The sequence below is a fragment of the Geospiza fortis genome, unplaced genomic scaffold, assembly GCF_000277835.1.
Source record: "Geospiza fortis unplaced genomic scaffold, GeoFor_1.0 scaffold650, whole genome shotgun sequence".
Taxonomy (NCBI): domain Eukaryota; kingdom Metazoa; phylum Chordata; class Aves; order Passeriformes; family Thraupidae; genus Geospiza; species Geospiza fortis.
In genome coordinates this window covers 76,782-95,649 of record NW_005054598.1, presented here as the reverse complement: position 1 = coordinate 95,649, position 18,868 = coordinate 76,782, and the positions used below count along the sequence as shown (strand labels likewise).

At 35.2% G+C, this 18,868-nt stretch overlaps 1 protein-coding gene across 3 annotated transcripts in view; it reads right to left on the bottom strand.

The window, feature by feature from the left end:
• Positions 1–256: 256 nt before the first annotated feature.
• Positions 257–18,868, bottom strand: part of SLC41A2 (solute carrier family 41 member 2) — a 42,988-nt gene continuing 24,376 nt past the window's right edge. For 2 of the 3 annotated variants that reach the window (XM_031064513.1, XM_005430077.2), the window contains 3 exons: positions 12,991–13,122; positions 11,827–11,975; positions 257–2,045 (listed from right to left, as the gene is read on the bottom strand). In XM_031064513.1, the coding sequence (XP_030920373.1) occupies positions 1,860–2,045; positions 11,827–11,975; positions 12,991–13,122 (467 nt within the window). In that variant the 3' untranslated portion in view covers positions 257–1,859. The remainder of the gene's footprint in view (positions 2,046–11,826; positions 11,976–12,990; positions 13,123–18,868) is intronic. The other variant, XM_031064514.1, reaches the window with a different exon arrangement.

Here is an 18,868-nt window from a genome sequence, read left to right as displayed (position 1 = left end):
AATATTTAGGATACTAATCACTAAGGATACTGCCATACTACAACTCCCTCACGCATTGGATGGGACAAGATCACATGTATCTCAAGAAATTTTAATTTTTAAGAATCCTACAATTCATTTTAAAATTACCCTAAAGTCCAGTAACTATAATAAGTGCATGAAATGTCAGCTGAGTTGATTCAGATGGCAGTTTTAACAAATACAAAAAATTGCATCTACAGCTGTATCAAAAATAAATAACCATTGTTGGAAAAAATTGAGTTACTTCTATTCCATTTTAAACATTTTAATAATATTTCCTGCAATGCTACATACAAGAAACTATTTTAAATAACATTAATACAAATTAAAAAAAAGGCCGAGAACCTGAAGTTAGAAAGATTTCATCTTCCTCTCACATAATAAAAGACATAATACATATGATTCATTCAAACAACTATTATAACAGTAAGAAAATGCTTAAATAAAAATATTTAAATGAGGGAGCTAAAATTCAGGCATCTAAAGCCATGTGTAGGCACTGAATAGCTGGTTTAATTTTCAAGATTGCAAACACTTTGAACTTCCAAAGAGTTGAAGGTGACCAACACATATAGAAGTCCCATTAGCATTTATCCACGTAATCTACTCATCTGAGTAGGTCCATCAAATTAAAAAGCATTTGTATACATAAAGCAGATGACTAATGTTTACAAGATTAAACTATATGCTGATATATGGATTCAGTTGTCTTATTTAAATCTCAAAATTTAAAACTTTCAATTACAACAGTTAAAATACAATTTGTTTATTTCATTATGCATTTTGGATGTGTGCAGTAGTCTTCTGAAACTTATGCTGTGAGGAACTCCCAGTAGATTTTAAAATAGAGCAATTAGTACCTTTTTTTCCAAAACAGCAACCAGAGTCCTCATGATCAATGTATTATTTGAAATATCCAGGTCTACAAATAAGAGAAATCATTGAGAAGCCATACATTTCCTTATTGACCGTATTATTTGCACGGCTTGAAAGCAGAGATTTCTACTTAGAAATTGATTACATAGGTCTGGAATTTGAGAAGTTTATGTAACTTCCTAAGGGCCTATAAAAGAAACTTCATCTTTTATACTGCAAGTTTAAGCAGGGATCAGTATATACAGTTAAATCAACACCTCTAAATACTTCATTAAAATCAGGACACTGGCCATCACAATACCATTAATATCAGTTAGTTAAACATCTTTTCAGTTGCTAAATGAACATACACTTTTCAGCACAAGGAGTTTTAATCATTCACCCATTAATAGTGACCAGATCAGTGTCACATTATTATTTGCCTTTTCTATTTTTGTTCTAATAAATCCCAACAGGAAAATAATTAGGTTGCTCATTTTAGCACAAAGAAAACAGGCTGAGTCCTGCAGACACTTTTCAAGTGTCTAATTTTATAAACGCTGATGGTCATATTCTTCTACAGAAAATAAAGCCTGTGACAAAATGTGTGCACCATGACAGTCACTATTGGTGTCAAGTCTACAATGGTCAGAGAGCTGCAGCACTGAAATTGCAAGGTAAGAACATATCATCAACTCTTTAGGCAATTTAAAACTTGATAAAGGATTCATCTGCCCTTTATTGTGTCTACTCAGATATCTTCAGCTACCTCCAATCCACCTTGGTTTCACAATAAAGCTCTCAGGTACTGTAGCTCCATCCAAGTTTTTAAAAGCAAACCAAACTATAATCATTAAGGCTGTTTTATGTCTGTGTCAACTGGATTTACTTAGACCAAAAGGAACAAACACTTTGAGGACTCTCAAGTGGAGTGAGCAGTCTTGTCAATATTCCAGGAAAAGTCATTGCATCCATTGGAATAATTAGTCACCAACATCACCATCTCTGTCACCTATGAGCCACAGAAAATGAAAACCTATAGCTAATAAGGCAGTTCCAAGCAGATCTCCCAGTGCAGTAAGATAAGGGATAGAAAAACTATCAGGGTCTTTTCCTTTTTTCCAGAAGTGGTGCACCATCCAGTCAGCGATCCACAACAAAGTAAACACCTACACAACATCAAACAAACAAAATCTGTATTATTATCCTGTAAGTTACATCAAAAGGAAGTCAAGAGCCATCATTATTGTCTCCATACTAGACCAAAGTGTTGCATGCCATTGCTTTTGAAAAATACAAATAATTAATATGAATGAATTCCAGACAATTAAAGTGCCACATAGCCAGAGAGAAGCAATTTGTCTCAATCACAGGCATTGCTGGAAGTAACATACAGAACTACTGAAAGCATTTTTTACCCAGACTATGCTTGAGGACTTCTGAAAATGGCAGGAAAAGCCAAAAAAGTTCCACCAAACATAAAACTGCACTTCTCTTATAACACATCACTCTGTACAGAGAGAAAATAAGTAGGGTTTTGAGATAATTCAGAACCAAATAATGTTGCCGCACATGAACACACTCAACCCAGGCATAATTCCTGTTTGGACAGGTCTAGTACTGAAATCAGATGTGATATACAGAATAACAGGTCAAACTAACAACAGTTTCACCTGGGTTGTGTGAACTGCAGAAAATGGCCTAGAATCTATTTTTAAGGCTGAAAAACCACCTTCAGCCCTTCTGCAATAAGGCACACCTGCAATATATATTATGAAATTGTCACTCCAGGCTGAGTTTTTCCCAAAGTAAAAGATTTAATTCCCATCTATGCATGTCCGAACATTTGACAGGCTTGATCTTCATACGAAAGATATGCATAATTATTAACCCAATTTTAGAAAAGAATCCTTTTAATGTTGCACAGCTGTATGATAGGGGATTCTGGTTCAGTGGAATCATGTGGCACGGAATGGCACAAGATGAATGGAGAAAGGGCCACTAACTGAATTTCATTTCTTCTTATAGCCTCTAAGGAGATGCTTAAGTTGAAATACATTCTGTATTTTAGGTATTTTTAGTTAATCAGATCTTTAAGAAGGGTAAACTTAAGACATGTACTACCATAATTAATTTTTTAAAACTCTACTATCTACATTTAAAATAATGTAGGTATCAAAAGTAGTAAAAAGTACAACAATATTTTATTTACTATATAATCAATTATCAGCATCAAAAGCATGCTTATAAATGCATACACTCATTCACTGAAATATTGATCATATAGTTGAAAGACACTTCTCCACTATAAGTACAGCAAAATCAATATCATACAAATAATTGTGTTGAAAAAGCTTCTCAATTAATCCTTGCTTTGCAAAACTGTATGTTAAAATACAAGCCTGAATTTATAATTAAAAAAAAAAAGAAAAAAAGGGAGAAAGGAGGAGTATTTGCTTAATAAAAAATGCATGGCTTATTTATATAAATGTATCTTTTGAAAAAGGAACTCTGTAGTCTGAGCTAATTATGCAAGTCCTAGGTGCACTGACTGGAATCCAAACAAATATATTTAAAACAGATGTTTTCTTTGGAAGACGATCAGATTCCTTGAGTCAGCTCCTTCTTCTTACAGAGACAAAAAGAGGCCTGTTTATAAAAGATCCTGCACATTCCCATCTCCTGCAGGATGCGCTCAGAGGACACTGCAGCGCCCCACATCCACAATGGTTACACATGTTCAATTGGAAGATGGGAGCATTCATTCCAAGAAAAATATACACTGCATTTATATAACACAACCAATTAGACATACACACATTCCATTTTAGATGACAGTATTCACTTTTGACTCTTAAAAATCACATCATGAAAACTTTTCAGTTGGCTATGTTTTCCATCCTGAAATTAGACTACAGTGTTAAGTGGGCCGTTTGGAAACTAAGCTTTTGTGAACCTTCCCAAATATTTTTTTTTCTGTATTAATGTACAGGTGCACAACAAATAATGCAAATTATAACAAGTCTGCATTTTGTAAGTCATAAGAAAAATTTATAGCAGATTATATTAAATAGTGCTTGTAACAGTATGTGATGGCAATCAAGACTTAGTGCTCAGAGATTAAGTTATGAGACTGCAGTTCCAGCCTTCACTTTTGGTGAAGGAATGATGCTATCATCCATCATGCATTTGCATGGCTAGAAACTCACATACATTTAAGAATTATTTGGCTCAGTCTTTGGAAATGGTTTGCTCACATCAGTATTTAATGCAAGACAGAATCGACGTGACTAAGACTTCAAGAAGATTTTGCTTCTCATCACTGTTAAGACAAGGCAATCAAAGTCATCAATCAAATTATTATTTTGGGGGAAAAAAGAAAATTAAGGGGAAAAAAAAGAAACTAAGCACCCTAGTATGAGTTTGCTGAATTTTTGAAAGAGTCTAGAATTCAAAGTGATAAGTGACTCACAAAGATCTGACAGATTAAAAAAAAGTTGTAAAAGAGACATTGCAAGATGACACTTCATGTTTTGTGAGATTTTTTTATTTATCAGTGACAGAAACTTCTGTCAGTAAATTGATGCAGATGGCACAGCAGTACAAACACTGTGCATCTCTGCCCTGCAGTCATGCTATGAAGAAGAAAGCCTTACTTCTCCCAATGGTAAACCAGCTGGTTTTGAGGAAAAAAAATAAAGGGATGAACATCACAGAAAAGCCTAATAATAAAGCACAAAAATTAAATGTTTAGATTGAAATGTTGTAGAAAATTAGTAGGAAAACTTGTAAATACATGCAGCACTGTTCAAGATATGAGCTGAAATTATTTACTGTAGAAATTATTTAATATAGAGAGTTTTCTGCAAAAAAGGAGATGAGTAGTAGTAGAATTATGAAAAAAAAGCTCTAGGAATTCTTCCATTCTGAAGGATGAAATAACTGCAGGCTTTAAGAAAGGGAAAAAATAACCAAATATCTATCTATATAAAAAGATCTGGCTAAGAAAAGAAAAGACACTCAATAGTCACTGATCAAGAAAAAAAAGGCCCCAGAGACAGGATTGCAAAAATACTAGTAAAATTCCAGATGTTTTAAAAGGAAAATCATGCTATATTATTATCATTATTACAGGTGAAAAAATCACAATCAAAAGAGAGGAAAATTAAACTAAAGGCATGATCAGACTTAGACTGCATTTCTAAAAATCACCCTCCGGTCTCACTGTCAATAAAAATCCTCAGAAGCAGCAGAATACAGAAATTAGAGTAGGAGGGAGGGGAAAATCTTGAAAAATCCTAATGATGAAGAATCTAAAAATAAGGAATGTAAGTACTAACATTATTTGGTACAACAAAGGATGGAAATTGAGAGTAATTCTTGATACTGAACTTTCTGACTCAAATTATGAATTTCAGATTGGAAGTGAAACTGAACATGAATACTTAAATATGAGTGAGCTTTACTATTTTGAAAGTTCAAATCTTATGACTGCAAGACTAGAAATGGGAACATAACACACTACAAAGCAGGTTTTTTTCCTTTGTTATTGTGTACTAAATTTACTTTCATTCTTTCAAGGTCTTTAGATATAAATAACAAGGAAAGTTAGGTGAAGAAAAGTTATTTTTGATCTTTTGCATGTAGTACATCCGTATTTTCTCATGGAAATAATTTCTTATGATTCCTAAAATGGGAAAAGACCAAAATTCTATTATTTAAAATAAAAATACATAACTCCTTCCAAACATTCTTAATACTGTCTAGGCTTCCTATAGCCTAATTAATAAGTTGCAGGATGCTACAATATTTTTATTGTTTCTTTCATCTGGAATGTCCATATGTCATGTGGACATGTCAAACTGGATGCCTGTGGATGCATGTCAAATTCACAGTGATAAAAGTGTAATATTCAAATGAAGAACATTTGTAAAACAGCATAGAATTGTTCACTTTTATTATTTGCTGTGATAAGTGAATTGCAACACCAAGCTGGAAAATTAAACTGTTAAACTGCCTGTTGCTATTACTGATAATTCCACATTAAATTTTTTCCATCTGTAGATGCATTACAAAATAGTTCCATTCTATTACTTTAGACAGGAAACACAGATGTAAATAAACTGAGATAATCTTTTTCAAATGTGTTTTAAATCTCTTTTACTTTCAAAATTATACTGAATCAAAATTTACCCATAACTTCACTATGAAAAGATCCGGCAATTACTGGATAAGAACTCTTAAAAATCTATGAAATTCAAATGTAAGTTTATTTATTCGTTTTTTTAATCATGACTAAAAAATCCCATTTAAGAATCTCTAAAGACTACTGTGTTCTGACTGTTGTTCTCACCAGAGTTATGATTTAGGTCTTCCAGTGGCTTTGACCCTTCATGAAGTTAATTTTCAAATTATGCATGACATGTCTCCAATTTTAAGTGGCTTTTGATGAAGTAGTAACTGTAAAGTGCTTGTAGTAGATCTACACTGAACTCTGAGTTTCCGTTTCTACAGCCAGAAATCTGTAGTCAGTGAACTCTCAGACTAGGGACTACACACATTTTTCAAAAGACATTTTTCTGCACGATTTTCTCTGGTAGAGTATCTGGCATGCGTCATGTCCAGAGGGGACAAGTCACTGTTTCCTCCAAACATGCAGAGATTTCTTTTAATGTCTGGCTGCAAAGAAACCACTGAACAGCAAGTTTTTTCTTGTTGCTGTTGTTTCTGTTGTAGGTAAGTGGCATCAGCTCCTCTAAGGTATCCAAGTACCCACACAGCACAGCATATACTGATGTCAGCCTAAGACCTTTTTGAAGTAAAAAAAAGAATACCTCTTTAACTGAAGTTGCTTTTGAGTCAACTTCATTATATTGACCTAATTTTGTGGGAAGGAACTCTTTTTTTTTTTTTTGGATTTCAGTTTGAATCAAGTTTTTCATATTGTCATCTTGATTTCTTTGTAGCTTTGCCAGACACCCTGGTTTCACCAAGACAGTCCTAATTTCAGGCTGTTTCTCAGCTATCTGCTAGGATGTGTAACCCAGACCAGTAAGTGCTCTGGTATGCTCATACACAAGCACTTTGAGCCCAGCCTTCTGGAGGCAAAAATGACAAATCCCTGCTATGACTTGGTAGGAGCTGGGCTTCTACCCCAGACAGCAACATGGCTGCAAAGGAAGGAGCCGTTGGTACCCATGGTGAGACCCCAGTGAGTCTAGCAAGTCTGCTCATCATGCTGCAAGGAGAAACCACTGAACATACAGAACTGTCCAGATTTGGGCTTGGCTTTCCGTATTTCCTTGAAATATAGTCTCTTTAGCAGTTATACGCTTCATCTTTTCGAAGTAACCTTTCATGTTAGAAAAAGCAATATTTGAAATGCATCAATATTTTGTCTATAAACACAACCTTCCTTTTTTCTCTGTAACGTACAGTATATCCCACAAGTTATGTTTCCACATTAAAGAGGCCTATACCATCATTAGAATCCTCACATTGGTGAGAAATCCTAGACATTTTTGATGTGAGCAGGAAATTGTTATGAGCACTGCTGAATTCTTGGTTTTTTATTGCACTAAACAGCCCTGAAGCACTGCAAAAGTGACTTCACAGCTGTGCACATCTGACCTTCACTGGGTAAGAAGAATTTTGGCATTACTTATTTGCTTGGTAATAGCTCTGGGAATCTCCTATTGTTTGTTTATTCCCCGAGACTTTAACATAACTGTGTGTTCAGATTTGGTCAGGAGGTGTGAAAATTCCTGACAGGGCATTTTACTGGCTCAGTGAGAACACACAGAATAGAAGCTGCTTTGAGCGCCCCAAGCCGTGTACCAGCACTGACAGCTTGGCAATTCCAGCGCTGCTCTCCTTCTGCTGCAGCCTGACAAGACAGGGGATGAAACTCTGCTTGATGCACAGCCTCATACAGAAAAAAAAATACTGTGCCTTTGTGAGGAATAAGAGGAGGACTGTTTCCCAGTTAATAGAACCTTCATCAGTCAAATGCCATAAGTGTGTGCAGTGTGCTGGTGCATGTTTGTGGCTTATTCTTGTAAGATTTTTAAGGAAAGAGTTTTCTTCTTAAACACTCACCAAATCCAAAGGCACTTTAAAATATTATACTGGCTTTGATTAGGCACATTGGCTTGCTCTGATACTGTACAGTGCACTGTGTGAAGCACCCTGCATACTTACAGGGTATAGAATCCCCATAGTGCTTTTCATTGATTTTCCTCTGGTGTTGCCGTTCATAAACACAGAAAAGTCTCTTCACTACAGAGCTAAACCTTTTTAACTTCAGCCTAAATGTTTTACCTGAATGCAGATTAATACAAACAATTGTGCAGTTTTTCCCCCTTCATGGAAAAATAATTGTGAAATCCCAGCCCCTCTAAAGATAAAGTGAGTACAGCCTTGGATGTCTAGACAATCAATTTATAAATTGCATTGAAGAACATTTCAAGAATGTATATTTATTTAAAGAATAGAAACAGCTGTATTATTAAGGATAGGAAAATGAAATTAAATAAAATGTTTTCTGGTTTTTCTTAAGCCTGGAAACCCAGAACAGTTTCATTCACAGAGAATCAAAAAGAATGCAAATCATAGCTCTGACTACTCATATTACTTAAAATATCTTAATGTAATGATTTTTAGAAAAAAACCTACTTATTCAGGGAAACTGCACTTCGTTTTATTACACAGCATATTTTCAACCAATAAAAAGTGAATTATAGTATTGATAATACATCATGGCATGTTAAATATTTAGTTCCCATAAATAGCTAATTTAAATTAAATGCTGTGGAGAAAATATCTAAGAATACCTCAGAACAGGTAGGGAGAAGAGATGAAAGAAGCTGGTAGGCCTGGGTAGTGAAAAAACAATCAATGAAAGTATCAGATTTGGATGAAAATTAAACTATCTGACTGGAACTTCAGTGATACTGCGTAGAGCTTTTAACGAAAATAAATTCCATTTTTATCACTTTGGGATAGATAGTATAGTTTACAGGCAATTTGAAAAAGTCTTGTTAAAATGTAAAATAGAATTCATATATATGTTACAGTTTTACTGTAGAGGTAATGTGGGATAGCATAAACTGATAGAGACAGAGAGAAATATAAAATGGAATAATCAATATCTTTGCATTAACATTTTCTTGATTTTTTTCCCATTTACTCCAACATTCCATTTAGAGTTCTACATTTGCCATTTCTCTAACCCTTTCCTCTCCGTTTTAAATAAACAGAGCTGGACTGTCAGAAAAAATAAACAGAATCAAAGTCAATTAACAATCTATTGCAGTCCACTGTGAAACATGTCACTAAATAATTTAACACCTTACAATAGTCACTTGAATTTTAAAGACAGAAAATTAATTTAATTGCTGTTGTTATTTTTTAATTTAGCATTATTTTTATCATAGTGAGGAAAAACCTACATAGGTGGTATATTGCCATAATCATTTTCAGCAACCCTTTCTGCTCCCCCCCAGCTCAATACAAGTAAGGAATGGCAAAGGTCAAAGCAGTGATATCAATACTGTATTCTGCTAAATTATCATCTACCACCTTGAACACAAAATATCTAGCTTGCAAGCAGGATTTTAATTTTTGACATCCATTTTCATGTATCTTCCATGCAAAGTGAAAATAAATCAAAGTCCAATATATTATAAAAAAGGCCCAGAATGCAGATATCTCACTGCTCAAAAGACTGTTCATGCATTTAGTTTGTTGTTAATTGAAACAATAATACTTGGCTGTGAGCCTTTTCAGTTTTACAGTGGAACTGGTAAAGCTCTCACTGAGAGGGCAAAAATATAAAAGAATTCAGGAAAAATAAGATCAGTAGCTGTTCGGTTATGCCAAAATAAATGGCAGCTTGAAAACTGTTTTTTGCTGTTTGCAGCGCATAGATGTTATCAATGAAAAAGGGAAGAGGAGGGCGTACAAATATTTAAGTGCTTTCCTTGAGACAGGAGAAACTCAAAAGCATGAAGCTGCAGTATGGAAGTACTTCAGACCAACAGGTAAATAAAACGTGATGAAGATTTAAGGGTTAAAGCAAGCATCATCTCTCTGAAAACTAAATCTGCTCTAATTAGAGGTATACAACACTACAAGAATCACTACCAGAGAATGCCAGAATAATCCAAATGGGGAAAGGAATGTATTAAATATTTCCAGGTCTTTAAAACCAAAGGGTTTCAAATTGTAAATATGTCAAGACCCATGAGAAGTTATAGTTTGCAATACTGGTACTCAGTTTCCAAGTAAATACATCTCAAAATGCCTTTTATGACTAAAGACAGAAGATATAGAGGAAAAAATAATCCATAAAAGGGAGCAGGTAAAAAGAAGAAAAAAGCTCTATGTCTGCTTTATTGGTGAAAAATCAAGAAAATCAGGTGTGGCCTGATGTACTGCAATAGAGATACATGACTAAAATCTGAATACTCCAATCAGATCCTGACTTAATGAAAATTCAACTTTACACCTGTATACATGCTGCTGCTGGGTTTAAATTACTATGTCATTTGAGAGTTCTGCCATAATGCCTCAGGTTTTCAGGTGAAAACCTGAGATTTCTGCATTTGTTAAGTCTTGCTGCTGAAGAAATTGTCCCTAAACATGCTGTGATTGCAGTTCTGTGAGCAGGAGAACTGGATTTATGAATTCAGGTTGATTCCCACAGGAAATCTTGGAAGTTTAATACTGACAGGAATCACTCTGCAACCTTCCATTACTAGGGCCTGTTGTCAAACCCAGACAGAACAGACAGAGTAAAGGAATAGCATCATTTCCTCAGGAAAACACACTATAAAGCAAGTGATAAGGCTGGAAACTAGGAATATTATCTAAGAAGGAAATGAAAACTAATTTATGTCTTTTAGTATGACACTCTCACTTGCAAAGGTTGAAACATTTCCAGTCATGTTCTACCAGAAAGATGTAAAACTCCCATGTAAAACCGTAAGTTTTTGAAACCTGTCCTTATTGAGATAGCAGTGTGAAAAAAATGGGACAATTCAGAACACTAAAAATTATAATTTCATTAAGTATTGACCTGTTGATAATGTTGTTGTTTGTATTCTAAAACTTAATTGGTCACATTTTTTTAAGCAGCATGTATATTTAAATTATGGATATTGCAATTACACTTCTACTGTGTAACACAAACAGTCACTTTTTGGTTTTAAAGTGTAATGAGACATTATAGTTAATCCAGGCAAGTTATACCTAAAAATTAGGTGTGACTTTAATAAAATATTTAATTTTGTATTAGTGATTTCTCAAAATGAAATAATTTCACTTTAAGACATTGCTATTTCAAAAGGCATCTTTCAAGAACTGCCCTTGCTGGGTATGAACAGACCATTAGGTAAAACAACCAAATAAGGTAACTAAGTTTGACAATTAATGCAATTACAATTTCTTGTACAGTGTTTGCTGTCATATTAATTTAAACTAATAAATATTAAGAACACACCAAGGAAGCTGTAATATTTCATCTACTGGACTATGTTAACTAAAAGAGTAACGTGAACCACTTTAGGAGATTTTTTAAACAGTTTTCCTTGACTTTCATGATTCATAAATGCTACCTTTCCTTCTTTCCATTTCCCTTCCCTTCCTTCCATTTCCCCTCTAGTTGATTAAAATGATGGGGGTTTACATGCAATGGTTCCAAAAGCAGGTGAAAAATACATTACAAGGAGATAATGCGGTCAAGTGTGTTCTCCAAAGCACTCACAACAACAGTACACCTGTGCAAGCTGTATATTTGTGCAGATAATCAGCTAATCCAGAGCTGTGCTGAAAGTCTCTATTAAACCACATCTTCTTGTACCCTTCATGATATTTCAGATACCAGAAAAAAACTATTTTCTTCAAGAACTTGATTTTATACAAGCATTTGCCAGTTGTACTTATTCTTACCTGTAGCAGAGCTGCAAACAAATAGACTGCTATAAAGATGGGGGTTAAGGAAGTATGTCCGCTTTTCATTAAGTGGATAGTGTACAAGAAAATCAAGTGTCCAGGAATCACCAAGAGAAGTAGAACTTGGGCTGATTTGTTATTTACTCCTACAATTAAAAAAAGAAACAAAAAAAACCAAAAAAACAAACAAAAAACAAACAAAAAAAAACCAAAAAAAGAAACAAAAAAAAACCAAAAAAAAACAACAACAACAACAACAAAACCAACACTTGGTTAAGCTCTTCAATTCCTATATTAGATTTTTATTCACTTCAGTATAAAAACTCCCATTTTTGGAATTCCACAGCATGGGCTACTGTGAAACAGCAGGCATTATTTTCCACTAAAAGACTCCTTGAGGGATTTCACTATCTTCCAGAAAAGGTAAGCAGAGCCCTTCTGGAAAAGGGCGCAAACTGCCTTCATTCTGTGCTCATGTAATACCATCTACATTTTTGGACTTCCTAAAGTCTTACTAGTAAAGAGGATCTTTTGGACTCCATATTCAAGACATCCTCAAAAATACCTTAATTTCTAAAAAATAATCCCACATTTAACACTTTCACATCTGTTTCAATTAATTTAATAAATATGGAAGTGTAATACATGGTGGTGACACATCACATTTCACAACAGTTACTTCATCATTAGGAAAGTGGGAAATACAGGAGAGGAATAACCTGTGAAGAAATAATCTAGAGAGAAAATGGCAAACTGGAAATGGAAAGCAGGGATTTGGCTTAGTAATTATGTTTGATACAAGTTTGGCCCTAACAGGAAATTGGTTTGAAGTTCTGAAGGCAGACAAAAGTTGGGAGCAGGTAGAGAAGCTAAGGAAAGTTGAAGGCTGAAACCTTTCTGAGTGGTTATTCTGGTGTCCTGCCTCACCAGCCTATTCCGGGGCCTCACCCTTCTCTGTGCTCCTCTCTGGTAATCGATCCCTCAGGGAGTTTTTTGTGATTATCACAGGCAAAAACAGCTGTAGGTAAATGAAACTGCCAAGCCTCACCCAGCCTTTGAATTGCGCACAGCAAGTTCAGTTCATTGCCATTTCTCACTAGTGGTACAGTTTGGCACACTGGGATAAAGAGATGTGAGACAGGATTTTTAACTCAGACATACCTGTACCACAGTATGTTCTGCATGGGTAATAGCAACCCTTGGCCTCCTCTGGCAGCTCTCCAGGAATGCTGTGTAAATGGAGGTAGGTCGAAATTCTGCTAGCTTGAATAGCTACTAGATTGCCACCAATACCTGAAATGCAAAGGGAAACCAATGAAAAATGTTCAACTATTTTTTCCTCTAGCAGGCAATATTTTTGCACATTTACCAACTTCCTTTATGTTTATCACACTACCTTGCAAACAAAAGCCAAAATGAAAAATATCTTTAGAATGTATATTAGTTGTAGACAGGCTGCAAGTCATTAAAATCAGTCCAAAAATGTGGGCTACAGTTTAATGTATCACTGGGTATTTGGAGATCAGTTTTGAACCATGGCAAGTGCAAAAACTCCAAAAGGTTCATCTTACGCTTTCTCATAGGTGAAACTCTTTTTTATCACTGCCTCTTCTTTGGAAACCCCTCTTCGATCACCAGAAGTATGACATAGTTGTGCCACTGCTGGATTACCTCCCCAGGAGAGTATTTCTGGCCAGGGTAATTAATGGAAGCTCACTACCACAAACATAAATGCAGATTTCACACACACAACCACAGGGCCAGAGAAGGCTTCAAGAGTTAATATATTCATTCCCCTCTGAGACAAAGCATGAGTAACTATAGCGTTCTGCCACTTATAACTCAGGCTGAAAGAGCAAGATGAGTGTCTGAACAGCTGACTGTTAAAAGAATGGTAGTGATAGAGATTCTAGTTTCCTTCTGAAAAGGGGCAACGAGTACAAGTTGTACTGGCAGAGTATTCACCTCAATATAAAAAAGAAATCTGTTAGGGTGAGAAAAATTCAGTGGAACAACCACCCCAGGGACATGGTGGAGTCTACTTCACTGGAGATTTTCTAGATGTGAGTGGAGCAGGTGCTAGAAAATCTCATCCAGGCTGCCTTTCTCACATAAGGTTGAGCCAGATGATATTTCAAGGCTCCTTCCATTCTAGGCTGTTTCACGTTCTATGAATTTTTACTTCAACGAACACAAAACTAAAACAACTTGTTATATCCACACTGCAGAGTGCAGTAACATGAAACTCTCCTATTATTATACTGTTACTGTCTACTTGCATATCAAGCAATGCCTTTTCTTTCCCTGATTTGGAAGCTTTACATAGCAATGGGTTAGTCTAAGAAGATGCAGTAGTAATGCAGATCTTGTCCCCACATCAGAAGGAGAAAGGCCTTGTTTATTGTAGTTGAATTAATTTGTTTATCTGATGCTTAGGGCTTTGTCTGGTTGCAGAACAAGTATTTGTGGAGACCAGAAGGCACTGTTTGCCGAATTCTTTTGGTGATTACGGAGTGGTTAGCACAGAGATCTAATACTGAGATCTGAAAGATGTCCTGCCTCACTGCTAGTTAAAGATAGTAAATGGCTGAAGCTAACAAGAAAGGCCTTTTAAGCAAAAATGTCAGATACAAATCAGGAAATGCATGTTCCCAGTCAGGAGAAACAGGGATAAAAGATGAACTACCAAAAGGCTGAGTGAGAGTTTGCAAAGAAAATTAAAATAGCAGTAGATCTTTCTTCAGATGAACTACAAGTACCAACGTAAGGAATGTATCTAAACTAGGAGAGGTTTAAAATTATTAAAACCAATCTAAATAGGACTCAAAATCTGTCCTTCCATTGAGAATAATAAATTAGATTTTTTTGACTAGGGAGAATAAGATACAGAAAGAGAGGCAGAAGTAAAATTAAGGATCAATGTACTACATTTGGAAGGGGATCAGATAATTTCAATGACTGAATTATGAAAAAACTGTTATGTAAAACCTCTTCTTAATAGAGCTACAAAGTGAGGATAGTGCCATATGACTGGAAAATATGAAAGTTTCTGCTAAAAGTGAGGCCATAAGGCAATCTGGGTAACTACAATCAGGCTAACAACTGCAATAATTTATTTATGCACAACAATATTAAGATTAAACAATCGTAAAATATTCTGCCACTGTCTGCTTCTGTTATAGCACTACAAAAAGAAATAAAAGACAGAAGTACATAGGGCTGGTTTGAGCTTTTTAGCAATGCAACTACAAACCACTTTGGCACAACTCTGTAGATTTTAAATATTTCCTAGGATGTATGTAGTCTTCTTTTGTGACTGGTAATTATTTGCTTCAACAAATTCAGACAAGGAAATATAACAGGTGATCTGGACTTTTTTCCCTAGTTAACAATACAGGAAATAAGATAAAATACAGATAAAAGAATTAAGGAAGATAGAAATAAATTCACTTGAAATGGTGATTAAAAAATCTGTCTGGACAACAGACAAGTCAATGAAAGAAGGTGTAAGATTGGTTGTCAATCCTTTGATGGAAAGCTATTAATGACAAACCTTTTCACTTTTATAACCATCATTTAGAGAAAGTATTCCTCAAGCCCTATTGCTCATGTAGATAGCAAGAAATTACTGACATGTATCAAAAATTATTCTAAAACAAACTGGCCAGCCATGGAATACAGGTAAAGGAGTTGATAGCTACTCTGCAAAGGAAGCTGACAAGCTAACCAGAACAGCCAGTGCAAAGTGTGATTTCAAGAGGTGTAACTAATTTCAGCTGAGTTGAACAATCTATTTTAGCTAAATGAAAATGAAATATTTGTATGTTTAGCAAAATTATTTTAAATTTTATTTATCTGAGCCTCAATAACCTAATATTAGTGATATAATTTGAACTCACAGAAGATAGTCAGGTATAGTGAAGTGTAAATGCTTCTAGATCCATACATCCTACTCAGTCTCAGCCAGCCAACAATGTATGGTGGTCACAGCAGCAGTGACAGTGTATTTTAGTTCTGCCCATTCACTATCAATTCCTAAAAAACTGTTTTTGAACTTTTGGGCCAATTTCAACCACATCTGACACAAGGACAGACATGGTAACTACTTCCAGGCATATTTAAACAATCTACCAAAAACAAAACAGCGACTAGACAAATAAAAGAAAAGATCCAAAGCCATGCCCTCAGTGAGACAAAGACAGTAATATGAGTTATATAGTTCATGGCATAAGTGTAAGCAGGCCAGCTGGCAAGTTAGCTCTCAGCTTGGAGAGAGGCATGATGCCTCTTGCTCAGCCAGCAGCCCAGCGAGCCAGAAGACGAACGGCAATGTTGTGGAAAGCAGAGAGAAAATGGAGAGGATGTTGTGAGCAGTGGGTACAGCAGGAACATGAGACAATAGGGAGTACCACAGGTTGAAAAGACTGTCTAAAAACCATAGGATACAAATGAGAGCAGAGTCAGGTCTCACTATTCTGCTGGTCACCGAATGACTTGTATAAGGCTGAATGAATCACTTAATATGTACAGAGATATTCCGTTTGTTTGGTAACAGCAGCTACTGTGCATGTGCAAAAACCATCTCAGCTACACCAGATTAATCAGATCCCTGCAAGAAACAGAAAACAGATAAAACTGCATAGGTTGGCAAGGTGTCGATATGCAAAACTGATAACTTCTCAGCATCTTCTGAATGTATAAAATGGTCACATGCTCAGTAGCTGCTCATACTATTAAAAGCTCTGTGGATGTATATGATGACTGTCTACATGAACATTTGATTAATCCAGAAATTTTTCTCCTGGAAAACACTACTGCAGCCATCGTAGCAAATACTAAATATGTGAAGACTTACTTCTTTAGTTTCCTTTCCTTTTTGCAATAACTACAACATAGGCGGAAACGATTTATTTTAAAAGTAAAATCCTGCAATTATTACTTCATTCCTCTCAGAAGAGCAAATGTGTTTTACTTCAATACAAGAGTGCTGCTTTGTCAATAAGCAAAGACATGTTGTCTGCTAAAGTGCAAAGGATGTCACTCTGGCTTAAAACTTTAAAGCAAATTTAAAACCTCACCATTTTATCAAGGCAGTTAAGGGCTAAGCAAGAATATTTCTTGTAAAAATTGTTATTACAGGTCTTCTGTCTAACAAGCACAGGAAACCATATTGAAAGTAGAGCCAAAACCATACCATGTATTTGCAAACAGGCCTATGGGAACAATTCTATTAATTATCATCTGGCAAAAAGAAATTTTTCTAACAACAGAACTAATCATGCTATTCAGAAAACCACATTAAAGCACTTTACATCAATGACTCTTAATCCTTCAAAACAAATCTGTGTCTCATAACTCAGTGCAGGTAAAAAACCGAGAAGTTAAGGGAAGCTGGATCTTGCTGATCTCAGTCTGAGATCATCCCCTCCTCTGGGTAATGCACTGGGCTGGCTTTTCCCTCTGATCTTACACTGAACTTTTTGATAAATAGAGTAAGGTTTTTCAGGGAATACTGGAAGGAGTAGTTGATAAACCAGAGGGTTGTGCTGCTATTCAGAGGGAACTGGATAGGCTGGAGAGCTGGGTCAAGAGAAATCTCCTGAAATTCAACAAAAGGAAGTGCAAAGTCCTCCATCTGAGTAGGAATAACCCCATGCATAATGTTATTATTAACCAGTAAAAAATCGTGATTTAAGTACTTGTTTAGTACAAGAGGACAACTGTACAACAGGCAACATAAAATGTTAAGAGCAGTATTCAACTACCTATATATATGAACCCTGTCAGTTCCCATTTCATTCTTCTTTTTTGTTCATTTCCTTAAATACATATAATTGAAGAACTATTCCTGTAGGAAACTGCCTTGAGTTAAAGTATTGAGAGCACCAGATAAAGTGAACAACATACTCAGCTTTAATGACCACTGCTATGACTGTTCATGAAAATACAAATAGTTGCATGATGAGGCACACAAAGATTGTGTAAGAACAGGCAAAGCAAACCTAAGACTTTTAGAAACCCAGTTCTATGGACAGGGATTAATCAGCACAGAATAATGTGTTGTTTCCAAGCAGCTATAATACAGGTTGTGCAATGGGCCTAAAATCAATTAATATCTACATAAGGGGAGAATCAGGCCAACATAATTCCCAAATTGATCCTTCTTGTAAATCTAGAGATTCACATCTTGTAAATCTAGAGATGGAAGGCTAGAAGATTCTCACTTTTGCACACTCCTGAGCACAATCCACAGTTCAAAATAGTCAGCTTTGCCAAACAGCTTGTTTGAAGTTCAACATTTGCATCACAAAAGTGAAATTAAAAGGATGAAAAAGAATCTCAGTTGCAATGGTGACCAAAAACTCTAAATTTTGGAATAATCATCTTTCAGAAAATGCAAGATGAATTTTTGCCCTGACCTCTCTACCATTAACTTTTAAAAATCCTGTTTTATGCAAGTGAAATGCTTAGATTAGAAACCTAACTAGCTACCTCTTTATATGGGCTTTTTTTCATTCATCTTCCATTTTACTTTGCATGTCTTTTAGTACTTTCAAATGTTTGGGGGAAAGCAGATGGAAAATATTAGCTTTACCTAGATGGATGTTTTTCTAGGAGAAAGCTTTATTATATATGCAACTATTACATTCCAAGTTTGATTTGACTCATAAATAATTTCTTTCACATGACTAATAAAAAAATGCCAAGAAATGAAAATGCTCTGGATATAATTGTGTTGTGAAAACAACACAATGATTACTGAAATCTTCTAAAAAATTTACGAGTAAGACTTAAAAGAAAGATCACACACTGAAACTATATGCAGATTTACATGTACAAGTTAGCAACTAAAAGGGAGTAAATCTATCACCCAATAATGCATCAGAAGAAAATAATAAAAATCAAAACCCTCCTCCTTATTCATGCCAAAATAAAGACTGAATTATACAGCTCTCATACAGTAGAGGTGCCTTCTGAGACTAACACATTCTTTCCAACTCAGGATGCAGAAAAATTAATTTGCAACCCAGCCAAATTG